General features: G+C 34.3%; 2 protein-coding genes across 2 annotated transcripts in view; one reads left to right on the top strand and one right to left on the bottom strand.

The window, feature by feature from the left end:
• Positions 1-1,199: 1,199 nt before the first annotated feature.
• On the top strand, positions 1,200-5,605 carry LOC145056627 (electron carrier/iron ion-binding protein). The gene is made up of 5 exons (XM_079004324.1): positions 1,200-1,575; positions 2,936-2,997; positions 3,385-3,475; positions 4,050-4,152; positions 4,945-5,605. Exons 1-5 carry the CDS (start codon positions 1,373-1,375, stop codon positions 5,458-5,460), a joined length of 975 nt encoding a protein of 324 aa, XP_078860450.1. The 5' UTR covers positions 1,200-1,372; the 3' UTR covers positions 5,461-5,605.
• A 2,794-nt stretch (positions 5,606-8,399) lies between these two features.
• Positions 8,400-12,228, bottom strand: part of LOC145060057 (uncharacterized) — a 185,681-nt gene continuing 181,852 nt past the window's right edge. The window contains exon 4 of the mRNA XM_079007785.1: positions 8,400-8,514. Within this exon, the coding sequence (XP_078863911.1) occupies positions 8,400-8,514 (115 nt within the window). The remainder of the gene's footprint in view (positions 8,515-12,228) is intronic.

The raw sequence follows: 12,228 nt of genomic DNA, 5'->3' as shown, positions 1-12,228 counted from the left end.
AGCTACAGTCCTGGCCTACCAAGCCAACGGGTGACAAATGTCACATATTTTAGACGCTTGTAGGGCGTCTGGTACTCTAGTCAGTATGGTTACGAGTATCCCAGAGTTACCTTATAATTCTTTGGCCTTAAGGTAACGGTATTTCACTAGCAATTTACACTGTATGCTGGTAGATCACTTTCAGAGTCACACTGTTTTGACCTTACAAGAAGTATCTTTCATTTGATACTGTCTGGGGGTCTGTTTTCTCTGTTTGACCTTACAAGACGTATCTTTCATTTGATACTGTCTGGGGTCTGTTATTCACTGTTTTAGACCTTCCAGTTGTACCTTTCATTTGGTACCTTCTGGGGTCTGTGTCTCCACTTGTTAGACTGAACCAGGCGTGTCATTCGTTCGATACTTTCCTGGAGTCTATGGTTCTTTGCCTTAGTCAGCAGTCCTCACTGCTGTGGCATATGATATTCCCTGATGTCGTTTGCTTTCCTCAATAACCAAGTTCAGTATTTTGATAATGATAGCAACTTAGGGAAAACTACTTTTTACCACACAACACTGACCGGTCTTGGTAGAAGACTGTTTTATTTAAAGAAAATATAGGATTTTCTGGAAAGAACTCTAATACACTGTAATCTCTTAAACTACTACTTTTATTAAAGTTATTTGAATGATAATGTCACTAAATGCTTATGAACTCACCAACATTTGTAAAAATACTGATACTCGTTTTTCAAATAACTTGTATTCTCAGGTTAGCATTAGACCGGTACACACCCAGAGTTGTTGATGAAGATAGCTTAGTACCACACTGTATTTATTCTATTTGCTTGTATACTTTAATACGTTGTAATGTAATTCATGTAAAACTATTACTATTAATGCAATGTTTTGTTGTATTTTGATTACTATATGCATGTGTTGTGATACTTGACATGACGTCATCCATCCCAGAACGTTTCCGACGTTCCGGTTTTGGGGTGTGACATTTTTGGTTTGTTTATTGTAATTTTCTTTAACGTTTAATGAAATTTTATTTTTAAAATAACTTGGTTAAATCGATTATTTTTAATATAAATTAATCTTAAAAAAAATTAACATGAGAGAAGCCTGTCAACCTACTGTATAAATGTTTAAATTTTTAAAGGTTCGTTGCTCTATTTTTTTTTCCAGCGATATAACGATGCAGCCCAGCCCAATAAGAGATTACAAATTGGTCATCTTTAATCGCCTTCCGTCGTCCTCCGCTGTCCGCCCTGTGCCCTCTGCACGAAACAACGATTCATTTTTTTTTTTTCTGTAAATCTTATAGACCGTGTAATCATCGTGTAGAATCATCTGAAAATTTGAAAGGTTTGCATATAGGAGTTGCGTAATGGCTACGGCTTCACCTGCTTTAAGCAATACTAGTGCGGATACTACCTCAAACACCGGTTACGCCAGCTCCGGCGCTGTAAAAACCACATCTACCGCCACAACCTCTATGGTGATGAGTAATTCGAGCATCAATACTTCTAAGAACCTCCGCGGCCTTAACAAGCCCAAATGCATCAAGTGTGGCAATGTCGCTCGTTCCAGGTCCATATCGTTTCCTTTGATTTCAAGTAAATATTGGTTTTTCGATGTTATTTTCTTTCTTAATTTCACTTTATATTTTCGGAACAGATATTTTTCTGCATGTTTCCGTTTGCGTTCTTGTATAATTTGCATAACGAAAGCCTAGGGTTTTGAGGATGATAGTTTATGTTTCCGCTGCCAATAGGCGATATGAATAACATGAAAAAAACGACCGATATGAAGGCAATCTAGCTATAGCAACCGTATGAAAGCCTAGGGTTTCAGCTTCCACAGTGTTATGCACTAAGTATCTCTAGAGAGTTTGAGAATTACAACCATAATGGATTGAAGCGATCAAGCTAACGAATAAATTTGGAAGTGAAATAATAAAAGAGCGTGGGTTTATATTGAGCTAAGGAATCAAATGCCAAAGTAAATAAGTAATGGTATCTGATGTAAGACTAGAATTGAAAACAAAGTAAAAAAAGATTTAGAAGCTAAATCTTGAAGAAATGAGTATAAACTAATGTTCCTTATCAGTTTGGACCAAGGTCTTATTTCTTTTGAGCCTTTGATATTCAGGGTGGCAGAAAACACTTATGACAAGTGAAGCTGTTTACACTTTACAGTGAACTAATTATTATTTTAGTGATAGGAATCTTGATCATAGAATAGAACTCCTAAGTATAAAATGGTTAGATGATGGATTGTAAATTAGGGTCAAATATTTATGCAACAAAGCCTTTTTCCCTGTTTATGCAACAAAGTGTTTTCTTATACAAAATAAGGGACGTTTTGGTTTTGGACCAAAAGAGGCAATATTTTACCCGTAATTGTTGAGTCATGGTTAGTCAGTTGCTTAAATTGGTTAAAAAAGTGAAATAATGTTTGCACGGATTGGTAAAAGAAGCAATATATAGCTCCATAAATTTGTAAAGTAAAATAAAAAACATTGTTGCATAGTCAAGAATTTATGGAATGAAACATGGTTGCATAATTTTTGTCCCTGTTACAATGTTGGTATAAATGTGCATTTAATAGTGCTTTTAGATTTGTTTTACATCCTTTTATACTTGGAGAAAGATTTATTTCTTATGAATAAAAATTCTTAATTCTCATGTGATTGTGGGTTTTACTGGATCTGAGAAGAAAGAAGGGACATTGAGATTTTAGAATGGCATCACCATCACATACGTATATGTATTATATAGCATAGCAGGCTCTACCAGTAGTTGGTAGATACTACTGGTTCGTCTCCTTTTATCAAATGTCTGAATGCCATGAATCCAATAGATGATAATCATATAAATTCATTCCTCATAGCATTTGTCATTTATATGCTTTTCTTTATTTTTAGATTGATTCTGAAACGACTTTGCAGGTGTCCGTATCAGGCATGCAAAAGTTGCTGTGCAAAAGCTCAAAATCCATGCCATATACACGGTATGACAATGAATACAGGGTGATCATATATATATATATATATATATATATATATATATATATATATATATATCCTAGGCACCAGTGAGTAGTGAGAGATACCCTTTTTCCTGTTACACCATTGTACTTTCCTTAAAAGGAAACGCCTTCCAAATACCAAATAATTTGCACTGGACCTTTCAAAATACAACTAGATTTTTTTTTGATAGTTCAATGCTATAATTTTCTTCCTAAGAAAGAAACTGGAAGCGCAGTGTTATAATAGAAAGGAATGGAAATAGGATGCTATAAAATTTAAGTAAGTTGCTATATCAGTAGAAAACTTGAAGGATTTTGAAAAGCTAAGTCTAGTCATTTACCATGTCCATGGTTATTTTTTTATCGCAGTGTTGAAGGGCAATTCATCATTTCCAGACAAGACACAATCCTCAACCTCATCTTTCAACTTTCAGCACTCAAATGAGACATCCTCATCAGGGTAACTTTTTGTATTTCTAAATAGGTAACTGTAACATAATACTAATACCAATAACAATAACAGTAACACTTATCCAGTATTCTTAATAGTATAATAGTACACAAGAGTTTTAATACATTTTTAAGAATACAGTGAGCATTGTTCTTTTTTGCAGCCCAGCCAGTTATTACTTATTAGAGTTATTGCATATGAAAGACTAAGATTGTTTACATTTTTTTTTTTTTGGATATTTTACCATTTATGTTATAAATGAAATTGTAGTGTTTCAAATTTAGTCCATCATATGCAATAGAACCCGTTTTCATTTATCTAACTTTTAATGGTTTGTTCCAATGAAATGAATAAAAAAACACTGAAGGGATGGAATAAATTGCTCTTGTAAGAATGTGTTTCCTTCCATTTTGTTAATTTTTATTCCTTAGCAAAGTGGTGTTCTTTTTCTTTCCATCATGAAATTGTGGTAGAAGTAGAACCCATTTTCATTTTCATTATCATGATCTCAATTAATTTACTGATTTTTTTTTTCTTTCTAAAAAATATGTTTTAAATTATTAGATTGTTGTTTGTTTTATAGGAATGCACATAGAGTCACCTCACTCAGACAACTCTCCAACAATTTCGCTCAGTTCAATAATTTGCAAACTCCTGCACGTGCAAAGAAGCCACTCACAAGAAAGGTGCATATTCAATTCATGCCTTTTTTCTAGATTAATGAAGTTTATAAAAAAAATATTTCAGAAAATGACGGCTCACTTTGGGAAATGGATGAAAAAATAAATTAAAGCAAATCTGTAAACAGTTAGAACTTAATGGGGGAAGCTTTTGCTTTGACTGATAAACAGTAGTAAACAATAGTTTAATGACTGAATCGATATGATGGTGAAACTCTGTTGTGTTTCTCTATTTTAACCTTTTTTAAAACCATGTGACCGAGAAAAGTGATTTTGTTACACGTAAGAAAGAGTATTACGGTTTAATTAATCACATTAAGGGCATGTTTGGGTTAGCTTTTTTAGGACAAAAGTGATTTTTAAGAAAAATGCTTATTAGCTTAGGAGTAAAATGGTTTAAAAAACTAAAAAGCTAGGATTTTCCAACTTTTTGAAAGCTTTACTTTTTCCTATCCAAAAAGCTGTTGTAAAAAGCGCTTTTTAATTACACAAACACTTTTTTAGCTTATTAGCTTTTTGAAAAGCTAAAAAGCTAATAAGTTATTTTAAAAAGTTATCCCAAACACTCCCTAACAAATTAGATTAATTCGCTAAATTGATAAAATTGTAAGCTTTTTTGTATTTTTGATTCGTCCTCTAGTGATTAAATTTTTTATGAGGGAAAATACAGAAAACACAATATCAAGGGTATACTTTAATTGCAACAAAAAACACCAATTTAATAGCAAAATTGGTAAAATAGTAAAAGCAGTGTATTTTTTCTTCTGAAATCACAAAACTGAATTGAACTATATACAGGAGGCATCTCAGATAAATGAGTGGCGGTTTTCAAAGTTGAAAGAATACAAAGATAGAAACATGGAAATCGAAAACGAATCTTTCGATAGATATTTAAAAAATATCAGTTTATTGGAGGACGTGTTTGCACTAAATTCCAATTTAGAAGGAGAGAATGAAACAATGGTATCAAAATTGAAAATTATAAGAAGCGAAAACTTGAGGGATAGGATGCGGTTCATTGTGAACAACGGTTTAAAAAATCTGGAAACTGAGACCCAAGAAACCAACACCACTGGGCCTAAGAAGGCCCGATATTCTGGTCTGGTTGAACTCAATAAAAAGCTAACAAATGCCAGAACCACTGAAGATTTGAAATCTTGTCGGTTACTCAAGTCTCAACTCCTCAATCGACCCGAGGATGCCGAACCAGAGCAAAAGTCATCAAAATGGTTTACTACAGTTACGATTAATCAAGAAGCTCTTGGTCATATTGATGACCGGTTTAATGGCCTTAAGGAGATTCAGCAGCTTTAGATTGTGCTAATTAATTATGCTGTATAACTGGTTACTCTTCTTAGTTAAATAAAACACCGGTGGTTGGTTGATTTTGTTTTCTTTGATGAGATTGATGGTTGTGTTTCATTGCAATTAATAATTACATTCTTGTTTTTAAGATCTAGCGGTAAGATTGTGAGTTTCAACTTGTGTGTTTTCTTGCATGATAAATAGGCCCTAAACTTTGAACCACTTACGATGACTTGAGTGGCAACATCATGGTTCTAGTACATATGCCACTTTTGATTGCCTTATTTTATATTGACCCCTTTCTAATTCCTTTTTGTGTGTTACATTTTTTTTTATGAGTAAGGGGGTACATATTGTAAGTACATATTTGATTTTATATTTAGGATTTAGGATCTTAACCTTTATTACTCATAAAAATTCAAACATACATACATTCACACAGGAGAAGGGTACATGTAAAATAAGCCTACATTTAAAAAATTGAACATACACACTCACACAAGCCTACATTTAAAAAATTGAACATACACACACTCACACAAGGGAAGGGTACATATAAAATAAGGTAGGTCTCCAATAGTATAGTTGATTTGTATATCAATGTATCAAGTCAATCAATGAAATGAAATATGATCGCTATAATTAATATACAAACAATTTTCATAAGAGATGAAATGAAAGCGGATGTTATCATAAAATATTAGCTTAAAGTCAAACTTTAAATATAAAATATTATTTTAACGTCCAAACTTGAATATAAGATATTAGTTTATATTGGGGCTAAGGTTAATAAAATGAAGATTTTATTTAGAAATTATACAAGAAATATAATTTTTTTCGGTAGGCAACATGAATTGTTGGATATATTCATTAATGAGACTATGTTTTAAAACTAGATTTGTAATATATATATATATATATATATATATATATATATATATATATATATATATATATATATATATATATATATATATATATATATATATATATATATATATATATATATATATAATTTTCTTACCAAATGACTTCTAGCCCAACGGTATTAGGTGTTATCTTCCCTCATTGAGGTTGAACAATACTCTTGCATCATTTGTACGATCCTTGTGGGCTATGGGTCATCTAACCACTTAGATTTTGTTTTATGATGGCCGATGTGGTTTTCGTATTTTTTACTGGGATAAAGGTCATCTAACCGCTAGTTAAGTGTTTATACCATAAGCTCTTTAAGTAGGATGACCTGATCGCGAAACTTATGTGATAAAATGCCACCTTAGCATGATAAGCTAGATGCATAGATGTGATCAAACATGCCAAGTTAAAACCAAATTTGTTTTGGATCCCATATGCTAGGAATTACATTTGATGAAATTGGTAATCGCCACCTATCCCGTTGGAATAATTGGATGAGATAAATGTCACACAACCATTTACTTGTTTCGTAACTTGGGTCTTAGACTTTAATTAATTAATGTTTTTGATACATTAAAATGTATTAATTTCTTAAGACTTAAAATGAAATTTTAACAGTTGCGTTGATTGTCTAGATCTTGAAAGGTTCAAGATATAAGATTCTAAGAGTGTTTTTCTTGTCAGTATTTTGAGAATGCCTTGGAATCCTAGTATAAAGATTGAGCTAGATAGTATTGACTATATCCCATTTTCTGCTGCATCTGGATTCTTCATATGTGCCATGTTGTGTATAAAACAAGATATATTGTATGCTTGGATCATGTGATGTGTGTTTTGACCACTCTAAAACCAACGCAAATCGGACTCTTGACAACATAAATGATTCAAATATCGAGCTTGAAACGAAATATGCAGCGAAACAAAGAATAAAGACAATAACAAAATAACAAAAAGATAGTGTGGAGATCAAACTAGGCCTATAGCTTGAAACTTCGGTGAAAACAAACCAAGACCTATTGGTTTGAATTCAAGATCAGTACTAGGAAACACGTCCCAACAAAGATCGGTTTTGAATTGTATGCAAAAACTCGAGATGAACACAAGTTCAAATTTTATAAACTTCAATCTACTAACTCTTACAAATGATTAACGATGGATTTATATAGCCTTACGATCTAAGGGTAAAATAAACTCAAAGGCCACCTAAATAATTAGGCTAATTAATGGCTTTATTAAAAACATTGAAGACTTATTAATAAGATTGAATAAAAGCTGGGAGTTAGTCTTGGGAAGTGGAAAAGGCGGCCTTGAGACTACCGAGGGGTGAAACCTCCGAGATTGGAACTTCCGAGGGCACCACGTTGAATCCAAGCCAATTGGAGTATTGCATCTTCAAATCCATCGAAACCAATGCATCTTCGCAACCAAAGCCCAATTGGAACCAAGGAATTGTCGCAACCAAAGACCAATCGGGACTAGGTCCACTAGAATGAGAATCCATGGCTTTCGGATTTCGAAACCAATCGCAAGTTACTGGAATCAGATCGCAATGCTTGGACCAAATCGTACCGAAGACATCCTACTCCGATGCTTTTCGATCGTTCGCAACATATAGAAACTCGTTGATCCAATCGCAATGAATCTCATTCTTTCTAACTCTATACCACCTGTATCACAATGAACCTCAAATGAATACGACTGGATGCGATCGTTCGCAACTAGTCACAACGAATCGCAACCATCAACAGTCAAACTTGGATCGCAACCAACAGACAAACTTGGATTACCCTCCACGCACGAATCAGAACATAAGTAACACATCCACCTTCCAAATTCGTATCATCATGAAAAAGAGATACCAGTATAATTCAGGAAGTGAGTCATTTCTTAAAATTTTAAGCCAATGCAGTCCTTTTGAACAACACTCTTGCATCGTTTGTATAATCCTTGTAGGCGATGTGTAACATCCCAATAACAGTGGTAAAATTTTTCATTTTATAAATCATTAATACCACACATCATACATCTCAAAATCAACCACGATACAATATATCAAAAATCATCAGAGTAAGAATAGTCATAAATGCAAAATCACGAGTGAGATACTGTGCGATCATGCCAGATCCTTCCCTTTCGTACCGGAAGTACCTGAAACCATATACATAAAACTATAAGAACAAAGCATAGTGTGTTCCCCAAAGTACCACATACCATACAAACATTTGAGCCCAAACATGGGGTATATTCCAAAAATGTGGTTTCATGAATCATAATCAAAATTTTGATAGAAGTTTCCCTAAGCAAAATTACATTGCTAAAATGAGTAAATAAGTTCGTTGTCATCATGAGAAATAAAGTACGTTGCCAAAATGAGATATAAAGTTCATATTCTGATGGGAAATAAAGTTCGATGCTATCATGAGAAATAAATTCCATTGTTATCATAAAAAATAAAGTTTGTTGCTAAAATGAGTAAGCAAGTTCATTTATATAATGAGTAAACAAGTTTTCATAACAAAGTTCATTGCTATCATGAGTAAATAAGTTCGTTGTCATCATGAGAATTAAGGTGCGTTGCCAAAATGAGATGCAAAGTTCATATTCTCATGAGAAATAAGTTTGATGCTAAAACGAGATACAAGGTTCGTATGTGTATAATGATCAAATCATGAGTTCACAACCCAAGCCTAATGACCGAGGGGTGCCTTATTGTGTGACAACCCGAAATTTCTATCTTGTACAATCATTCAATTCAATCACAGTCAGACTTGTTTCTGTTATCTTTTAGCATTGTTAAGGGTCTGTTTGAGTGTTCTAATCCTAGTACATTCAAGGATTTGGTGTTAGGAAGTATTTGCTAGAATTCATTGTGCAACATTCAAGTCGGAAAACTCCAAGTCTTGGAGTTTACGACCGCAATCTCTTGGTTGGCTGTAAACTCCTTCCATATACATGATATTCTATGACAACCCGAAATTTCTATTCTGTACAAACATATCAAGTCAATAAAAGTTAGAACAGTTGCTGTTAATTTTCAGACTTTCTAGAATAAGTTTGAGTATTTCAGGATTCACACTTTAGAGATATCAGGAGAGAGGATGCACTAGGGTTATTGTGCAACACTGTTATTCCAAAACTCTAAGAAATTAGAGTTTATTGCCTGAATAAACTATTTTCAGCCAAAAACCCTAAATTTGGGAGTATATATATGAGAATTTGTCATTATTTACACTTTTTCCAAAAACTCAAGATCCAAACCCATTTCTCTCTCAAGTATCATCCAAAAGATTTTCAAGATCTTCAAATTAGTAAGTGATTCTAGCTTTCTTAAGTGATTATATGGCTTAATCTAGTGTTTTAACACTCTTCTAACTGTGAAATCATTCCAAAAGGTTGATTCTTCCTTTTTCAGCAAGAACACCAAGAACACACACTATTGTTCTTGGACTTTTAGGTCATTTCAAGCTTCAATATAGTAAGTACCTCTATCCTAGAGTCTTTTAAAGTTTGTTATACATCTTTACATCAAGAAATAGTGCCAAGAACACCAAGAACAAGGTGTTTACGATTCAAGAAGTTCTTGAACTGTAAACACCAAGTAAAGGTGCCAAAGTGTGCTTAGTCCCTTCCTATGCCTTAGTAACTAACACGGATCCATTCCTTGATGAGCTAAGGACTTGAAAACCCCCAAAATACGATAAACCTTATGAGTTTACGGTTGTAAACTCAAAGGAAAATGGTTTAGGAACCGTAAACTCCAATTAGGAGTGAAATGGTGCCCTAGCTCCTTTCATAGACACATACTTCAAGTAGAAAAGCTTCTAGGGACTTTTAAGGCTTCAAACCAACAAATGGTCAAAATTGTATGAGCTTACGGCTGTAAAATCAAGGGTTTACGACCGTAAACTCCTTTGTTAGTGACCACAAAACCGTAAACTCCATAATGGAGTTTTCCTTGAACCCCAAGCACACTAGCCTTTCCCTACAACACTTAGATGCAATCCTTGGGACTTATAACACTTGTATAAGGTGTTTAGCATGTCCTAGGGTGTCTTAACTTTGTTTATTAGTTGTTTAAAGACTAATTGGATACATATATGTGATATTATATGTTAACTAGGATCATAGAGAGTGTTCAAGTCTTCAATTGACACCTAGCAATCCTACATCTTTAGTTCATCCGTACCACTCACTACAGGTGAGTTCATATGTCACACCCTAAAACCGAGAACGACGGAAACGTTCTGGGGCGGAGGACGTCATGTAATGTATCACAACAATGTAATGTAGTAAACAAGCAACAACATCATCCATTGCATTAATAGTATAATTTTAATTACAAGTGTGTTCTTTCATAATATAAGACAACATAATGAATCATCAAAATAAAAGACGATTCTGAACTGCTCCGTCTTCACAAAACCTGGTCGTCGTACCTGTCTATTTATGACCTGAGAGTACAAGTTATTTTGAAAGCGAGTATCAGCCAAAAAGCTGGTGAATTCATAAGTATTAATGTTTCTTTGATTTGTAAAACTTGTAATGAAAGACTTGACATTGTGTGACAATCCGAAAATGTTTCCGTCACGATATCTCGTTCCCGTCAGTAAAACCTGTTTGTCTTGCAATTTTTCCGTTAACATTTTGGATTAGGTCATTTAATTTAAGACTTTTATTATGAACTAGTGAGTATCCAAACCCGTTAGAAACGCATGAAAACATCCCAAATTATTATTTAGAAAATTTTTAGTTTCGACCACGTCGGGTTACAACAACTAAATCGGGTATGACCATAAGTCTCGTTTAACGTCAGTATCGGGTAGATTTCCACCGGGTCTCAAACTCAAATCATATAAAAAGTTGAGTGGACCTTATTTGAGACTTTTCCACTCTCTCTCTCTACTCTCTCTCATCAAATCCAAGTTTTGATCCAAAATCATCCATTTCAAGCTCCAATTTGGTAAGAAATCCATCCTAGCTCATAGTATAACATGTTTGGCTTTCAAATTCGTGTTTAAATCATGAAATAGGACCAAGAACTTGTGTTTACGGCCCAGGAACATCCCCAAGCCGCAAACACACATAAATGGGGTTTTGGATCCCCAAAACCCTTCCAAACCACTTCTAGTGCTTAAATATGACTTAGGGGCTTACAAGATTGGACTTAGAACACCAAAACCTTAACATTTGAGGGGTAAACATGAGTTTACGGCCCAAGAACATGCTTGGACTGTAAACACCCTTTCTTAGGCCGCAAACACCTTTTAAGGTGTTAAGAAGCCCCTTAAACACCTCCTAAGCCTTGGAATAATGTCTAGAACCATCCACGTTTGTGTTAGGGACCTTAAACATGAAAGAAACCATCCCCTTAGGAGATTACAACCGTAAACCCCGCAAGGAATGGTTCCTGGGCCATAAACTCCTATAAGATGGTCAAATGGTGCCCTAACTTCCTTCCATGACTTGTACTTTGGACTAGAAACACTTGTGCTTAACCTAGGATCATCAAAACACTTAAGGAGAGAGTGCTTGAGAGTTTATGATCGTAAAATCCTAGTTTACTGCCGTAAACTCCTTAAATGGTCCATATGTTGATCAAATCCCCTTCCAATGCCTTAGAACTAAGCCTAGCATCATCGCACAAGTGTTGTAAGACCATTTAGCAACCAAGAACCCACCACCCATGAGTTTACGGCCGTAAACTCATGGGGATATGGTCTTAGGGTCGTAATCTCCATTAGGAGTTTACTCTTGAAGAGCAAACTCCATGTCTAGGCCATACACCCCCTTAGATGCTACCCGAATCACTCCTAACACTTGAAATGAAGTGTTTTCGTGCCTCGGAGTGTATATTCTATTCTA

Source organism: Lactuca serriola, chromosome 6 (genome assembly GCF_051521515.1).
Source record: "Lactuca serriola cultivar US96UC23 chromosome 6, Lser_US96UC23_V15, whole genome shotgun sequence".
Taxonomy (NCBI): Eukaryota; Viridiplantae; Streptophyta; class Magnoliopsida; order Asterales; family Asteraceae; genus Lactuca; species Lactuca serriola.
The sequence above is the reverse complement of the archived record's forward strand: the minus strand, read 5'-3'. Positions and strand labels throughout refer to the sequence as shown.